Genomic DNA, 14733 nt, shown 5'->3' with positions numbered 1-14733 from the left:
AACCAGGCAATTAGAGAAGAAATTAAGAAATATATGGAAACAGGGGCGCCTGGGTGGCGCAGTCGGTTAAGCGTCCGACTTCAGCCAGGTCACGATCTCGCGGTCTGTGAGTTCGAGCCCCGCATCAGGCTCTGGGCTGATGGCTCAGAGCCTGGAGCCTGTTTCCGATTCTGTGTCTCCCTCTCTCTCTGCCCCTCCCCTGTTCATGCTCTGTCTCTCTCTGTCCCAAAAATAAATAAACGTTGAAAAAAAAAATTAAAAAAAAAAAAAAGAAATATATGGAAACAAATGAAAGTGAAAATGCAACAATCCAAACGCTTTGGGATGCAGCGAAGGCAGTCCTGAGAGGAAAATACATTGCAATCCAGGCCTATCTCAAGAAACAAGAAAAATCCCAAATACAAAATCTAACAGCACACCTAAAGGAAATAGAAGCAGAACAGCAAAGGCAGCCTAAACCCAGCAGAAGAAGAGAAATAATAAAGATCAGAGCAGAAATAAACAATATAGAATCTAAAAAAACTGTAGAGCAGATCAATGAAACCAAGAGTTGGTTTTTTGAAAAAATAAACAAAATTGATAAACCTCTAGCCAGGCTTCTCAAAAAGAAAAGGGAGATGACCCAAATAGATAAAATCATGAATGAAAATGGAATTATTACAACCAATCCCTCAGACATACAAGCAATTATCAGGGAATACTATGAAAAACTATATGCCAACAAACTGGATAACCTGGAAGAAATGGGCAAATTCCTAAACACGCACACACTTCCAAAACTCAAACTGGAGGAAATAGAAAGCTTGAACAGACCCATAACCAGCGAAGAAATTGAATCAGTTATCAAAAATCTCCCAACAAATAAGAGTCCAGGACCAGACGGCTTCCCAGGGGAGTTCTACCAGACGTTTAAAGCAGAGATAATACCTATCCTTCTCAAGCTATTCCAAAAAATAGAAAGGGAAGGAAAACTTCCACACTCATTCTATGAAGCCAGTATTACTTTGATTCCTAAACCAGACAGACACCCAGTAAAAAAAGAGAACTACAGGCCAATATCCCTGATGAATATGGATGCAAAAATTCTCAATAAGACACTAGCAAATCAAATTCAACAGCATATAAAAAGAATTATTCACCATGATCAAGTGGGATTCATTCCTGGGATGCAGGGCTGGTTCAACATTTGCAAATCAATCAACGTGATATATCACATTAATAAAAGAAAAGATAAGAACCATATTTACCTGTCAATCAATGCAGAAAAGGCATTTGACAAAATTCAGCAACCTTTCTTAATAAAAACCCTCGAGAAAGTCGGGATAGAAGGAACATACTTAAACATCATAAAAGCCATTTATGAAAAGCCCACAGCTAACATCATCCTCAGTGGGGAAAAACTGAGAGCTTTTTCCCTGAGATCAGGAACACGACAGGGATGTCCACTCTCACCACTGCTGTTTAACATAGTGTTGGAAGTGCTAGCATCAGCAATCAGACAACAAAAGGAAATCAAAGGCATCAAAATTGGCAAATATGAAGTCAAGCTTTCACTTTTTGCAGATGACATGATATTATACATGGAAAATCCAACAGACTCCACCAGAAGTCTGCTAGAACTAATACATGAATTTAGCAAAGTTGCAGGATACAAAACCAATGTACAGAAATCAGTTGCATTCTTATACATTTTCTCAAAAAGAAAAGGGAGATGACCCAAATAGATAAAATCATGAATGAAAATGGAATTATTACAACCAATCCCTCAGACATACAAGCAATTATCAGGGAATACTATGAAAAACTATATGCCAACAAACTGGATAACCTGGAAGAAATGGACAAATTCCTAAACACCCACACACTTCCAAAACTCAAACTGGAGGAAATAGAAAGCTTGAACAGACCCATAACCAGCTACATTGAACAGACCCATTACACTAGTAATGAAGCAACAGAAAGACAAATAAAGAAACTGATCCCATTCACAATTGCACCAAGAAGCATAAAATACCTAGGGATAAATCTAACCAAAGATGTAAAAGATCTGTATGCTGAAAACTATAGAAAGCTTATGAAGGAAATTGAAGAAGATATAAAGAAATGGAAAAACATTCCGTGCTCATGGATTGGAAGAATAAATATTGTCAAAATGTCAATACTACCCAAAGCTATCTACACATTCAATGCAATCCCAATCAAAATTGCACCAGCATTCTTCTCGAAACTAGAACAAGCAATCCTAAAATTCATATGGAACCACAAAAGGCCCCGAAAAGCCAAAGTAATTTTGAAGAAGACCAAAGCAGGAGGCATCACAATCCCAGACTTTAGCCTCTACTACAAAGCTGTAATCATCAAGACAACATGGTATTGGCACAAAAACAGACACATAGACCAATGGAATAGAATAGAAACCCCACAACTAGACCCACAAAAGTATGGCCAACTAATCTTTGACAAAGCAGGAGAGAACATCCAATGGAAAAAAGACAGTCTCTTTAACAAATGGTGCTGGGAGAACTGGACAGCAACATGCAGAAGATTGAAACTAGACCACTTTCTCACACCATTCACAAAAATAAACTCAAAATGGATAAAGGACCTGAACGTGAGACAGCAAACCATCAAAACCCTAGAGGAGAAAGCAGGAAAAGACCTCTCTGACCTCAGCCGCAGCAATCTCTTACTTGACACATCCCCAAAGGCAAGGGAATTAAAAGCAAAAATGAACTACTGGGACCTCATGAAGATAAAAAGCTTCTGCACAGCAAAGGAAACAATCAACAAAACTAAAAGGCAACCAACGAATGGGAAAAGATATTTGCAAATGACATATCGGACAAAGGGCTAGTATCCAAAATCTATAAAGAGCTCACCAAACTCCACACCCGAAAAACAAATAATCCAGTGAAGAAATGGGCAGAAAACATGAATAGACACTTCTCTAAAGAAGACATCCGGATGGCCAAACAGGCACATGAAAAGATGCTCAACATCGCTCCTCATCAGAGAAATACAAATCAAAACCACACTCAGATATCACCTCGCGCCAGTCAGAGTGGCCAAAATGAACAAATCAGGAGACTATAGATGCTGAAGAGGATGTGGAGAAACGGGAACCCTTTTGCACTGTTGGTGGGAATGCAAACTGGTGCAGCCGCTCTGGAAAACAGTGTGGAGGTTCCTCAAAAAATTAAAAATAGACCTACCCTATGACCCAGCAGTAGCACTGCTAGGAATTTACCCAAGGGATACAGGAGCACTGATGCATAGGGGCACTTGTACCCCAATGTTTATAGCAGCACTCTCAACAATAGCCAAATTATGGAAAGAGCCTAAATGTCCATCAACTGATGAATGGATAAAGAAATTGTGGTTTATATACACAATGGAGTACTACGTGGCAATGAGAAAGAATGAAATATGGCCCTTTGTAGCAACGTGGGTGGAACTGGAGAGTGTGATGCTAAGTGAAATAAGCCATACTGAGAAAGACAGGTACCATATGTTTTCACTCTTATGTGGATCCTGAGAAACTTAACAGAAACCCATGGGGGAGGGGAAGGAAAAAAAAAAAAAAAAAGAGGTTAGAGTGGGAGAGAGCCAAAGCATAAAAGACTCTTAAAAACTGAGAACAAACTGAGGGTTGATGGGGGGTGGGAGGGAGGGGAGGGTGGGTGATGGGTATTGAGGAGGGCACCTTTTGGCATGAGCACTGGGTGTTGTATGGAAACCAACTTGACAATAAATTTCATATATTGAAAAAAAAAAAAAAAGAACCAAACCTAGGACTAGGCTACAGGTTTCTGTTATCTCTTGATTTTAAAATAAAGATTAGGGGAGTCTGGCTGGCTCAGTCTGTAGAGCATGTGACTCTTGATCTTGGGGTTGTAAATTCAAGCCCCACGTTGGGTATAGAGATTACTTAAAAATAGAATCTTAAAGGGGCGCCTGGGTGGCGCAGTTGGTTAAGCGTCCGACTTCAGCCAGGTCACGATCTCGCGGTCTGTGAGTTCGAGCCCCGCGTCAGACTCTGGGCTGATGGCTCAGAGCCTGGAGCCCGTTTCCGATTCTGTGTCTCCTTCTCTCTCTGCCCCTCCCCCGTTCATGCTCTGTCTCTCTCTGTCCCAAAAATAAATAAACGTTAAAAAGAAAATTTTTTTTAAATAAAAAAAAATAAAAAAAAGAATCTTAAAAAAGTAAAATAAATAAAAAAGTTAGAAAGATTAAAAACTGAGATGCTAGGTAATTTTCATACAGATGGAAAAAATACAAATCCCAATGGATATAGACCTGGATGATCCCAAAACAGTGGCTTGTAGCTATACTCTGCTTTTTAAATTTTCCAAGTGTTGGGGCGCCTGGGTGGCGCAGTCGGTTAAGCGTCCGACTTCAGCCAGGTTACGATCTCGCGGTCCGGGAGTTCGAGCCCCGCGTCGGGCTCTGGGCTGATGGCTCAGAGCCTGGAGCCTGTTTCCGATTCTGTGTCTCCCTCTCTCTCTGCCCCTCCCCCGTTCATGCTCTGTCTCTCTCTGTCCCAAAAATAAATAAACGTTGAAAAAAAAATTAAAAAAAAAATAAATAAAATAAATAAATTTTCCAAGTGCTCACAGGGCACCGATTCTCAACTTGCTTAGGCATTAGAATCACCCGTGAGGGTTTAGTTCACAATAGGAATTCTTGAACCCCACCTTCAGAGTTTCTGACTTAGTTAAGTAGGGACCAGATATTTACATTTATACAAAGGTCTCAGGGACATCTGATGCAGCTGGTCTGAAGACTAACTTTTGGGAGATTTTAACAAACCCATTCCAGTAAAAGAACATCAAGGTTTTTACCCCTACTTTGCATCATCCTAGCTGTGTGGCAAATCATTGCATCCTGGAACATCAGTTTCCTACAAATAAATACCATAGAATTATCAGAACAGTGTAAATAAAGAGCTGTGAGAAATGGCAGGACAGAAAATTTTTTAGGGACCAGAGAAGACCTCACATCCCTCCTCCCATTTCCACAATGCTTTATTCACACTTCTTTTGTGATACCTCAACATTATTATATGCTCATCATATTGTCCCTACATAAATATAAATTCCTAAAGAAATGGATCACTGGTTTTTCTTTGTATCCTCTATTGTACCTGGCACAACTCTTGCAGAGAAAAATAGACATCACTTATAATAGTTACTATTTAAAGGTAAAACTTTGAGCTTGCTTTTTAGTTTTTTTTTTAATTTTTTTAATGTTTATTTATTTTTGAGAGAGAGACAGAGCATGAGTGGGGGAGCAGAGAGAGAGGGAGACAGAATCCGAAGCAGGCTCCAGGCTCTGAGCTGTCAGCACAGAGCCCAACACCGGGCTCCAACCCACAAACCCTGAGATCATGATCTGAGCGGAAGTGGGACGCTTAACCAACTGAGCCACCCGGGGGCGCCTACTGTTTAGTTCTTTTAAAATCCCTAACGAGGTGGAAGTTGGGGGGCCACCAAAAGACTTCGAGACCAAAGAGGGATTGTACTGACACTTTATTCTTCATCCAAAGCAAAATTACACAATATCCAGCTTGAGATTTTTTAACGCGTGAGCACATTCGGATCTCCCACTTTTGGTGGAGGGGAGCAGGCAAGAGATGCCTAGAATCTGACACTGGCTTGGGAGTGGGGGTCAGTAAAAAGCTTTTAGAGCTGCTCTTAAAGGACAGAAATGGTTGGCTGTAATAAAGTCCACTAACTCTTTTGAGACAGCTTCAGTGTGCAGATAACCAAGAAGTGCCTAAGACGGTGGACACAGAAAGTTCTCCCAGTAGCTTTGGAAGCGTTCCAGGTTTTATTTGTTGCCATTTATGAAAATAATCCTTGGGGAAAGACCATACGCAGATTTAGGATGATTTAAATACAACAGACATCAGTCTCAATTTGTTAATCCTATTTGTGCCCTAAGCTTGGGGAAAGATCCTTTCTCATTCTAAATATCAAAAAGCTTCAAACCCATAAAAATGATTTTGCCCAACATCCTCCCAGAATACTTACGCGTTATTTTAACTTGATAATCAAGTTTTGATATTGTCCCGTCACTGGGGTCCCTGGAGTCACACAGACTCCAATTCTGATTGTAGTTTTCCTGGTGTGTGACCGGGGTGAATTAAACCCCACGACCCTCGGGATGGAATTTGCAAATGGGTGTCACCCCTTCCTTATCTCATGGACTCGTTGGGAGGACTCCACGCAGTGATGAGGTACTGAACGCGACACACTGCAAGCGCCCGCTAAAAGCTCAGGCCACGGTGAATGATCAGTGGTGTTTTCCTAATGCCTCTGAGCGGCCCCCCCCCCACACAAGGGGCTTAATGCAGTGAGCTGGGAGGCGCAACCGGGTGGGTGAAGCCAAGCTTTCTCAGCGCGACACTCGGCCCGGGAAGCCGGACGCCGCCGCCCGCATCCCACGAAAGACCTCGGATTGTAAGGAGACTCCCAGAAGGCACCGGGGGTTTGGGGCGTGGCTAGCGGATGCCCGCGCGGAACCTAAACCCCGCGGCCCGGTTTCTTCCGCTTCCGCCGGGACTCTCTGCAGAGTGGACCGATGCGAAAGCGACTTCCGGGCCGGCCGTGTCCCGGGAGTCGCCGAGATCGCCGCGGGGAGCCCGGCGCGGCCGGGTGCGCGTGGCCATGTGGCGGGTGCTGGCTCGCGTGGGGGCGCCGCTCCTGCGAACGCAGCTACTGTCAGGTCAGGAGGCCCCTCGGTCACTCAGAAGACGTCCCCTTCCTTCCCAGCGTCAGTGCGGCACCTCGCCAGCTCCGGGAAGGCTCTGCCGACGGTTACCGAAGCGCTGGGTAGGGGCCGCGCTCCCCCGCCGCGGGGACTCGTGGCGAAGAGCGGCGGCCACCTGGGGCGGGGGTGGGGGGGTCGGCTCCCGGAGACCCCTACTAGCGGGCTTCTTTGGGGAGCCCTGAGCCTGTGAGCCCACGTAGTGGAACCCGCGGCCCACTATCAGGGCACTCCGTTAGGAGTGACCGGTCCAGGTTGTGCCGGGCCCAGGTCTTGTCGCTTTCGTCTTTTAATTTGATTTGTCTTTGTAGATTCCTGGGTCGCCCCGCCCGCCAGTGCTGGCCTGAAGACGCTGCTCCCGGTGCCGGCTTTTGAGGGTGAGAGCTTGTGTCAGTTTCGTGTTTTTCTCTGATGGACTCTAGAAGAGTGTAGGTGAAGACGTAGGAGGGTTCTTGTACTTCCTATCTCCATTCACTCGCTCAGTAAACTTGTATCGAGGGCTTACTGTATGCCAAGTGTTCTGAACACTGGGGATACATCAGAAAACGAGAGAGACCCACAAAGGTCCCTGCTTTTCTGGAGCAGATGTGTCATGGGATGGGTCCCGTATGGCCTACCAACTGGGGCGCATGGTCCACCCTCAGCCATGGCTGATTGGCATCAAATTTGAACTTTTGATGTTCTCTCTAAAGGATGTCACATATATGCGGTCATATAACAACGTATGTGAAAAGCATTGGTTTATTAAATACAAACGTTAAGAAAAACCTCAATTGTAAATCTAATTGACCATATCTTTTATTTTTCTTTTAAAGTTTATTTATGTATTTTGAGAGAGAGCGTGCACCAGGGAGGGGCAGAGAGAGGATCCCAAGCAGGCTCCGCGCTGTCACCACAGAGCCAGATGCAGGCTTGAACTCACAAACAGTGAGATCATGACCTGAGCTGAAATCAAGAGTCAGTACTTAACCAACTGAGCCACCCAGGTGTCCCTAATTTACCATATCGCTAATATATTGGAAATCTCAAAAAAAAAAAAAAAAAGCATCCTTGACCTCTGAGGGCTTTGGCTTCTGCACGTAATTGTTAAACGACTCTGTGCTCTGGAAATACATATGGACTTGTAGGTGAGAGAAAGCATCACTAAGTTCCTCTGTAGCTGCTTGTAGAAACTGGAGGAGAATGGGCAGTTTCTGTAACCCTAAATAGCCCATTAATAATTTGGTATTTCCTTGAAGGCTCCTGTTTTGTGTTTGACTCCATGGCAAAGCCATGCTTGTTTTACTATAGACCTGTTTTAAATGACTTAAAAGTTATAATTTTTTTCCTCCCAACTTGTCAGAACATTTGATAGGAAAGAAGGATGCAGCACGTCTGGCCTGCATTTCAGTCCACCTGCCTTCAGTGCCGCAAGCTGTTGCCCATTGTATGCAGCATACAGGTGTCAGCGTGAAAAGCCCTGTAGAAATAGAGCACAGATCAAAGGATTCCTGGGTTGTAGGTTTCTTAACAAGAACATGGCAGAGGGGCGCCTGGGTGGCTTAGTCGGTTAAGTGTCCGACTCTTGGTTTCCACTCAGGTCTTGATAGCGTGATTTCGTGAGTTCAAGCCGCACATTGGGCTCTATGCTGACAGTGTGGAGCCTGCTTCGGAGTCTCTCTCTGCCCCTCCCCCGCTCACACTGTCTCTGTCTCTCTCAAAATAAATAAACTTTTTAAAATATTACAAAAAAAAAAAAAAAAAAGAATGTGGCAGAGCAGGAGAATGTAGATATTTTCATATTCATTGTAGTAAATATTCTTTCCACTACCCCCATTAACATCCAGAGAGGCCATGTAGTATTTTGAAGAAGAAAAAAAAAGTCATACGGTCTGACTTTGCTGTTTTCACTGAATGGCCTAGAACAAATTACAAAATGTCTCTAGGCCTCACATTCCCCTTTTATAAAACAGCTTTAAAATAGTACCCGCCTAATGTTCTGTTCCGTGATCTGGGTGTGTTAATGTGGATGTGTTTATGCAGTCATTTTGTGATAATTCACTGAGCTGTACACTTTTTATTTGGCCCTTTGATTATGTGTGTTAAACTTGAAAATGTTCAACATTTTTAAAAAGGGAAGCCCTAAGAAATTCCTAAGCTATAAAATCGCTTTAAAGATTAAATGAGATAGTGCACACAAAGCATTCTACTCTGTGTCTAGCACTTGGAAACATTAAAAAAAAAAAAAAAAGTTAGCCAGTCTTAACTCTGTGACATTCTTGATCTCTGTACCTTCCCAGTGGTCTCGCTTCTAGTTTCAGGCAGAGAGTGCGTTTCGTTTGAAGGTTAAAACTGCGCATCTTCAAAGGCTCAGAAGCCTCTCCGTTAAGTCTTGTCATAACCAAAAGATTCCAGTTGACACTGGGAAAAAAAGCATTGGCAGGAAAAACCCAATATGCTTCTGGAATTACTTTTTAGTGGTAACTTCAAGACTTTCACTTGATTGTTGTAAATCTTTCTAGAAGAAAATGGATCCTTCGAAATGTGTTGTTGTATTTATTCTTGGTTGTGCTCTTTTTAGATGTTTCCATTCCTGAAAAGCCCAAGCTTAGATTTGTTGAGAGGGTTCCACTTGTGCCAAAAGTCAGAAGGGAACCCAAGAACTTGAGTGACATACGAGGACCTTCTACCGAAGCCACCGAGTTCACAGAAGGCAGTTTTGCAATCTTGGTAAGTGAGTTCAGTGTCAAGTGGCTATAGGATGGAAGTCAGGGATTAGCAAAATCTCATGCTCTTGGAGTTGTTCTCTTCCTCCACAGGTGTTATTAGAACTGCCACCATTTGCTCTTTATTTTATGTTTATTTTTGAGAGAGAGACAGAGACAGAGCACAAGTGGGGGAGGTGCAGAGAGAGAAAGACAGAATCTGAAGCGGGCTCCAGGCTCTGTCAGTACAGAGCCCGACGCGGGGCTTGAACTCACAAACCATGAGATCAGATCATGACCTAAGCCAAAGTTGGACGCTTAACCGACTGAGCCACCCAGGCGCCCCCACCGTTTGCTCTTTAAAATGATGTGCGCTACCCAGTAAACATTTGAGTTCTCTTTTTTTTTTCGTGTAGAGTGCAGATAGTGTAAAAGCAGGAAAAGGAAGAGGCTACCTATTTGGCCCCTATAATCATACTGTGAAATCTTCTCAGACCTCTGCTAGAAATAAAACTACCCATGACTGAGGATGTGGGACAACTGTTTCCTTACTCAGGTAGCTCCCATGAAGACTTGATGTCAGAAGCTGCACAAATGGGTGTGAACTAGGATTGATTTCCCATCAGGCGTCCAGAGCAGTATTTTATGGTCCTTCCCACAGCCTGCATGAGCAGCCCCGCCATCCTCTCAGAACCTCATGCCCAAGCCCTGTCCCTTAGTCTGCTCCAGTCACTCTGGTTTCTGCTCCAACTCCCCAAGCCCCTTACTGTGTCAGGGCCTTCACATACCCCATTCCTCTGCCTGTAACTATTGTCTGTTTTCCCTTGGCCACTTCCTACCATTCTGGCCTCAGCTTTAAGTGTCATCTCCTCAAAGAGGCCTTCCCTGGTTATCCACTGAAATGGGTCCACCCTTGTTCTCATTTATTACTGTACCCTAGGCTTTTCCTCCATGGTTCTTACTAGAACTTCTATTTCTATCTTTATATATATCATTGAAGCCGCAGTTATTATGAAAGAGCCCATAAAAGATACCTAAGTCCCCACGTGTTTCTAATTGTTTCATCTACTTTTAGGCACTGGGTGGTGGTTACCTCCACTGGGGCCATTTTGAAATGATGCGCCTGACAATCAACCGCTCTCTGGACCCCAAGAACATGTTTGCTTTATGGAGAGTACCAGCCCCTTTCAAGCCCATCACCCGCAAGGGTATGGGACAGCGCATGGGGGGAGGCAAAGGTGCCATTGATCACTACGTGACTCCCGTGAAGGCTGGCCGTCTCATAGTAGAGATGGGTGGGCGTTGTGAATTCAAAGAGGTACAAGGTTTCCTCGACCAGGTGGCCCACAAGTTGCCCTTCCCAGCAAAGGCTGTGAGCCGTGAGACTCTAGAGAAGATGCGGAAAGATCAAGAGGAAAGGGAACAGAACAACCAAAACCCCTGGACCTTTGAGCGCATAGCCACTGCCAACATGCTGGGGATACGCAAAGTCCTGAGCCCGTATGACTTGGCCCAGAAGGGACGGTACTGGGGCAAGTTCTATATGCCTGAACGTGTGTAGTGAGAGTGGGAGAACTAAGTGTACAAAGGCTGCTGAGAGAAAGAATCTACACTTTTATTCCCATCAGCCTACCCTCCAAGTCTTCGGGTAGCTCTGATATCTAACTGAGGAGCAGTGTATGAGTAAATGAGTTCTGAAAGATTGTACACTATCTGCTGATTTTTTTAAGTGCGTTGTATTTACATCAAATAAAGTTTGAGGATCATCTCAGGAAATAACTTCTCATTGGTCATTCCTAATCCTTAAATGGTCAAGAGGCTGGCCTGTTAGGGGGTCTGGTTCTCCCCAGCTGTAAGATGAATGTCTTCAGGGCTGAAACATCCTTCCATCTCCCACCTCCGTTATAAGTTGGACTTAGTATCTGTATGGGTTTCCCTGCCGTCTGCAAGTTTGCTTCATATCACTTCGCTTTTACCAAAGACCTTCATTAGTAACTGTTTTTTCTCGAACTGGAAGAAATCCGAAGAGGATTTTCACTCTCACAAAATGGTAATTACTTGGCTGTACATTTCTTCAGCTTAGGAACGCTCTACTTTCAGACAGTGGGGAATTCTGTACTACCTGTTACATGTACACGCTTCAGGAGCAAGTTGCTATGATATTTACTAGTTAGAAACATTTTTGGAAAATCAAAGAAAGAAACAGTGGGACACACATTGTTTGATTGAACAGATATTTATTTATGCCCAGCTACCCATCTCTCAATCCTGGAAGGCAAAGGGAGATGTTGGACAATAAGATAAGGAACGTAACCTTTGCCTTTTAACACAAGAACTAATAGAAGTTGAAGTTGGCCTTTCTAGGTCTGAAGTTCTCTGAGGAGGGCCAGTGATGTGTCCCTGTAGGTTCTAGTACAGTGCACGTGCCACACAGCACTCAAATATGCTGGATGAATAAGGGCCCCGTGTGTTAAATCCCCATGTTGCCACCTCCCTGTCTGTCCTTAACAAGATTCATCTAGTTTTCAGAGCTAGCCGGCAGTTTTCTAACCCCTGTTCAAACTAAAAGAACCACAAATAGATATAAATGGTAAACCATGTGCTTTGGAAAGTGGGTAGAAAACAGCACACTGACTTGAATTGTCAGTTTTTAATCCCACCTTCTTAAAACGTTAAGATCTCCAGCAAAGAAAATAATTTACTGTCAAAGTTACAAATATATCTAAATAGTTACATGGTTCTCAAGAGTTGAACACTGGTTTTTAATGTATTTTTAGTGACCCTCTTGTAATTACAGTAAAACCTTGGTTTGCGAGCATAATTCATCCCAGAAACATGCTTATAAGCCAAAGCTATATCAAAGCGAATTTCCAGAGCCACTGGCTCAGTTGTGATCATGTGATGTTTGGCATCATGTACTACTCCTATCACAAGACGTCGCTCGTTTATCAAGTTAAAATTTATTAGAAATGTTTGCTCATCTTGTGGAACACAGAACAAGTTTCTTGCAGTCCAAGGTTTTACTGGTACTAAATTGCATTAGAGAACACATCTAAACCTTGAATTGGGACCAGTGTTTGGGACAATTTTGTACACACATTGCTGGCCGACTAAACTAGCAACACAGAGCACATAAATAATGCAAGTGGTAGGCTGCTGTCACCTTTCTGACCTGACACGTCATCTCTGTTACCGTTCACAGAACACGGTGCTGATTGTCGGGAGTTCACAGTATAAACCTTTTTTGTTGTTGTTTGGGGTCCACCTTGAGTTCCTGAACCCCAATCCTGGGGCCAGCCGATCTTCGCAGAATAAGAGACTGTCCGTGGAACTCCATCACCACCCATATAAAAGGACTTTATATGTCACCGAAATAGGAGGCCTGTTGTGCAGAAGTGTGAATCAGCCCATTTCTAGGCATGTGCACACAGCATCTGATACATAACCCGTTTACCACTGATGCCTTAAAAGGTTTCAGAGTGAGACCCAAGGACTCATCCATGAGCTGAAATCAGAGCTTAATTACAGGTAATTAAGTCAACTGATACTTGAACATCTGTAAGTGGCAGGCACTGTGCTAAGCACTAGGACGCTGCCGTGAGCAAGACCCGTATGGCGCCTATGGTTAGACAACCTTCACTTTAGACGATTAGACCCTGAAGAAGGAAGTAGACGCAGGTTGGTCAAAGGTGAGGCCTAGAAGAACCTGAGGGGCCTGGTGTTGATCAAAGAGAAAATGAGATCCTGATGAGCGGGGAGTGCACCATTTTCTGCCTCTGCAGCACTGGCTGTTCTATTTCCCGAATAGGCACCTGTTCTCAGCCCCACAGCCCTTGCCTACCCAGCTGTCTGCCGCTGTGCTCCCTGTTCCTCCAGCCCTGCCCGCCCCTCCCTCCCAGCTCCGTACTGTCTGAAGTCTAGCTTTGCTAACGTGTAATGGGTGGTTGGATGACGCCCTGTGTCATAGGTCTCATCATGGAAAGAGGGGTAGCTGTGAGGAATCTGCAGTGGAGAGGTGATGGCACCACAGAGGTGGAAGAAGGATTAGAAACTCCGGCTGAGGCTCCATCGGTGAGGACTGAAGGAGACAACAGAAACGGAGGGGGAAGAAATTCACAGATTATACACAACAGGATGCTAGAAGCCAGGATCACCAAGTCCTTCCTCAGCGAGTCTGCACTAACTTGTTACTCGGGGTTTACTGGCTGGCTCTCTTCTAAAGAGTTCGGGGTGCTTTTAATGCAAGAACTAACTCTCCTCCAGCCTTTCCCAGACACCACAGCCCAAACCGCTGCAGGGAAGCAACATCCTTCTCTGAAGCATCCTGAACACAGCGTTCGTTCTGCTACCAGACCCGGTTTGGAACAGCTTGCCACCTTCTGTCTCCCCGTCTACTGCCAACCCATTATTCACCCATTTTTCTCTTTACAAAGCATTTCTTTCCTGAGTTTTCTCCAGCCTTTATCTAGTTCAGCACCTCATCCCACCCAGATTTGGGGCACCTGGTGACAAATGACAAAACCCCGAGGACACCAGAGTTTCAAGTAAGTGAGAGTAGGTCTGACCCTCCCCACAGATGGCTCACCTTGTTCAGGCAAATATGCCCCCAATGGTAGAAGCTAAGATGATCGCAAGGATGATACAGCAGATCATGATCATGATCTTCTTCTGCTCGTCCACACAAGGAAAGAAAAAGCATGTGAGCAACAGCGTCCACGTGCAGACACAGCCACAAAAGAAGGGAGACAAAAGCGGATCCGGGCACGGTGGAGGATGAGAAGGGAAAGGAAGATGGATCTGGCTTCTAGAACCCAGGGTGTCAACAGAAGCATTGCTTTCGGGGACAGATTCAAAATTAGATCAACAGCAATCTCCAGGGATGTTCGGTACGTATGTCTCTGCCTTCTAGATCCCATCCCGTCGCACCAGAGTTCTCCTGTCTCCTGGAGCCAGATACTCATGGCGAGTGAACCAAATTATGGTGGGCAGGGAGCAGCTTAAATGTGAAACTCAAATACAGTTACATTTCATTCTTTGAGAGGTACACCATCTTCAAAATCTGGGACTTTTGGTCCATCTGGTCCAGCACATGGTTGAAAAAGATTTTAACCCCTTTCCAAAGCCTAAACAAAAACCACCACGTGGTGGCACCCGGCCACTGTTTTGCAGGGAAAGAGAGGCAGAACTGTTTCACAATCAATATAAAGTCATTTATTTTTAAATTATCAATAAAATAATCAACTTTACATTAAAAAAAAAATACAACAACAACAAAAAACCC

The 14733-nt window shown here is 44.2% G+C and overlaps 1 protein-coding gene across 1 annotated transcript; it reads left to right on the top strand.

The window, feature by feature from the left end:
* Nucleotides 1–6576: 6576 nt before the first annotated feature.
* On the top strand, nucleotides 6577–11228 carry MRPL16 (mitochondrial ribosomal protein L16). Its single transcript, XM_047071788.1, has 4 exons — nucleotides 6577–6726; nucleotides 7080–7145; nucleotides 9329–9477; nucleotides 10528–11228. Exons 1-4 carry the CDS (start codon nucleotides 6669–6671, stop codon nucleotides 11011–11013), a joined length of 759 nt encoding a protein of 252 aa, XP_046927744.1. The 5' UTR covers nucleotides 6577–6668; the 3' UTR covers nucleotides 11014–11228.
* The last annotated feature ends 3505 nt before the right edge of the window (nucleotides 11229–14733 follow it).

The sequence above is a fragment of the Lynx rufus genome, unplaced genomic scaffold, assembly GCF_022079265.1.
Source record: "Lynx rufus isolate CCGP_SWC_20201006 ecotype Redwood Valley unplaced genomic scaffold, mLynRuf1.p SCAF_9, whole genome shotgun sequence".
In the NCBI taxonomy this organism is placed as follows: Eukaryota; Metazoa; Chordata; class Mammalia; order Carnivora; family Felidae; genus Lynx; species Lynx rufus.
This window is presented reverse-complemented; position numbering and strand designations above follow the sequence as displayed.

Coding starts and splice junctions, on each gene's coding strand:
- MRPL16 (XM_047071788.1), top strand. CDS start 6,669: ATGTGGCGGGTGCTGGCTCGCGTGGGGGCGCCGCTCCTGCGAACGCAG. Junction 6,727..7,079: donor GCGAACGCAGCTACTGTCAG/GTCAGGAGGCCC, acceptor TTGTCTTTGTAG/ATTCCTGGGTCGCCCCGCCC. Junction 7,146..9,328: donor CCCGGTGCCGGCTTTTGAGG/GTGAGAGCTTGT, acceptor TGCTCTTTTTAG/ATGTTTCCATTCCTGAAAAG.